The sequence below is a fragment of the Bactrocera latifrons genome, unplaced genomic scaffold (genome assembly GCF_001853355.1).
Source record: "Bactrocera latifrons isolate USDA-ARS-PBARC rearing strain unplaced genomic scaffold, ASM185335v1 scaffold_60, whole genome shotgun sequence".
NCBI classification, from domain to species: domain Eukaryota; kingdom Metazoa; phylum Arthropoda; class Insecta; order Diptera; family Tephritidae; genus Bactrocera; species Bactrocera latifrons.
The window spans coordinates 255,533-257,444 of record NW_017537268.1 but is presented as its reverse complement, the minus strand read 5'-3'; the positions used below and the strand labels follow the sequence as shown (position 1 = coordinate 257,444).

The 1,912-nt window shown below is 35.2% G+C and overlaps 1 protein-coding gene across 1 annotated transcript in view; it reads right to left on the bottom strand.

Annotated features, from left to right (window-relative positions):
* Positions 1-1,110: 1,110 nt before the first annotated feature.
* LOC108974999 overlaps positions 1,111-1,912 on the bottom strand; it is a 1,523-nt gene continuing 721 nt past the window's right edge. Inside the window, exon 2 of the mRNA XM_018943179.1 lies at positions 1,111-1,709. Within this exon, the coding sequence (XP_018798724.1) occupies positions 1,218-1,709 (492 nt within the window). The 3' untranslated portion in view covers positions 1,111-1,217. The remainder of the gene's footprint in view (positions 1,710-1,912) is intronic.

Genomic DNA, 1,912 nt, shown 5'->3' with positions numbered 1-1,912 from the left:
AATCTCGCTTCGATTCAGACCTTGAAGCAAGCGCATGTCATTCGCTAGTTACCAGTCGAAATCCTCAAACGTGTCATCGAAAATTGGACTGAATGGATGGATGGATCAGAGACATAGCCGCGGTCAATATTTGAAAGAGATAATGTCGAAAAAAATGCCAAAGAATGTTCTTTCGAATGATAATAAGCATTCCTGATAGAATTTGAAGTTTCTGGGTTTTTTCTTTAAACAATCAGGGAACCTCGAAATTGATCACCCTTTATATGAATATAAGTGAATATGGTTTATATTACTTTTAGTTTAATAGTCAGATAGAAGAATACTTAGTAGTCAAAGCAATAAATAGGCAATAAAAACTGTCTTCAAAAAAAATAATTTTTCACATGCTAAATTAAAAATAGCGGTCCCTTGCATGTCGATTTCTTCACTCAAGTTGCATTCCCCTGAATTTCTGCAATTATTGCCATTTAACCGTTATTTAAAATTCCTTACAACTCGTAAATAACTGTTCCAGCAGGTTTCGCATCATCTAAGCTCACTTCCAATTAATTTCAAACCGAATATACATATGTACAAGCATATACCATATAAATGGATCGTTGACGTATTCATTGCTGGATTATTGGCTGCAGCTGGGAGGCAAATTAGCCGTCTCTGCAGTTTATGCGCCATCGTTTCATTATCGACTTGACACGTAATGGGACTATAATTAATGATTTCTTCAGTTCGAAACTGGCTATTAATTACATTTTATATGTGTTTCTAGTTTTTCTATTTTGTTTATCTTTTGTTTTTGCCTTAAAAGCCACTTAAACTTAGTTCTTGAAATGACATTTTTATGGTATCGAATTTTATATGGCGTTCGTCGACTAATCGTAGACGCCAACTTGTTGGCGAACGTAATCATAGTCGCCCCGGTTATTATTATAAGCTTGTCTTTAATTTTTTTTTCGCTTAATTTATGCGTTCGCTTATTTGTTTACAAGCGTTATTGCGCATTTCTTTTGTGCAAAAATTCCAAACTTTCTACCATTAAACTCGGGAATCGCCACAGCGTCGTCCATATTTTAAAATGCATATAAACAAATTAATTATCAACAAATATTTTGTTTTTTTCAATAAATAAGTTATTTTATTAAATGCCTAACAGAAAATATCACAAGGAAATAAATAAATATACAACAAGAACATTGAAAAAGAGTTGCAACACAATTCGTTCAATAGAATTTCTTTTGATTTGAAGGGTTCACGCTATAGAGATCGTAGTCGAACTGATCCCATGCATAGGCGTCTGCGCCGCGCGGCACTGAGGTGCCCTTCTTCAACTTCAGCATCTTTCTTTTCTCCAGCTTCGGGTCGGCCACTTCAATGCGCTGCCGTATTTCACGTTCCTGCTTCGACACGGCTTGCGGAGCACGTATCGGTGTATTCTTGGGCAAGAACTGTGTTTCGTCCATGCTGAAGTCGGACTCTGCTGTCATTTTTGGTTCGTGGAAACTGGCGAAATTCTGAAACTTTATAGAATCCGTGGGGAATTTGTCATCGGCCATAATCGTGTCAAAGTTGTTGCTCTGCACCATCGGCTCCTCGGCTGACGCGGAGGCGAGCAGTGGATCAATATTGTATCTGCCGTATTTGCCAAATTTGTAGTAGAGTGGGCTGGCTTCAATCGTGAGCACGGAGAGTTGCAATAAAGCGACGAATGTTAGCTGTAAAAGTGAGAATTAAGGATTTGTTAATCTTAATTTCAGAACAAATAATTTGCAAATTTATTTATAAAAACACAAAAATTAAAAAAATATATTAAATTTTCAATAACTAAAATTCTGTTTTGCAAAATTAAAATAATTAATTGAGTCATTTATATTAATTTTTTTTTATTATAGCTTACATAATAAACAAATTATTATAT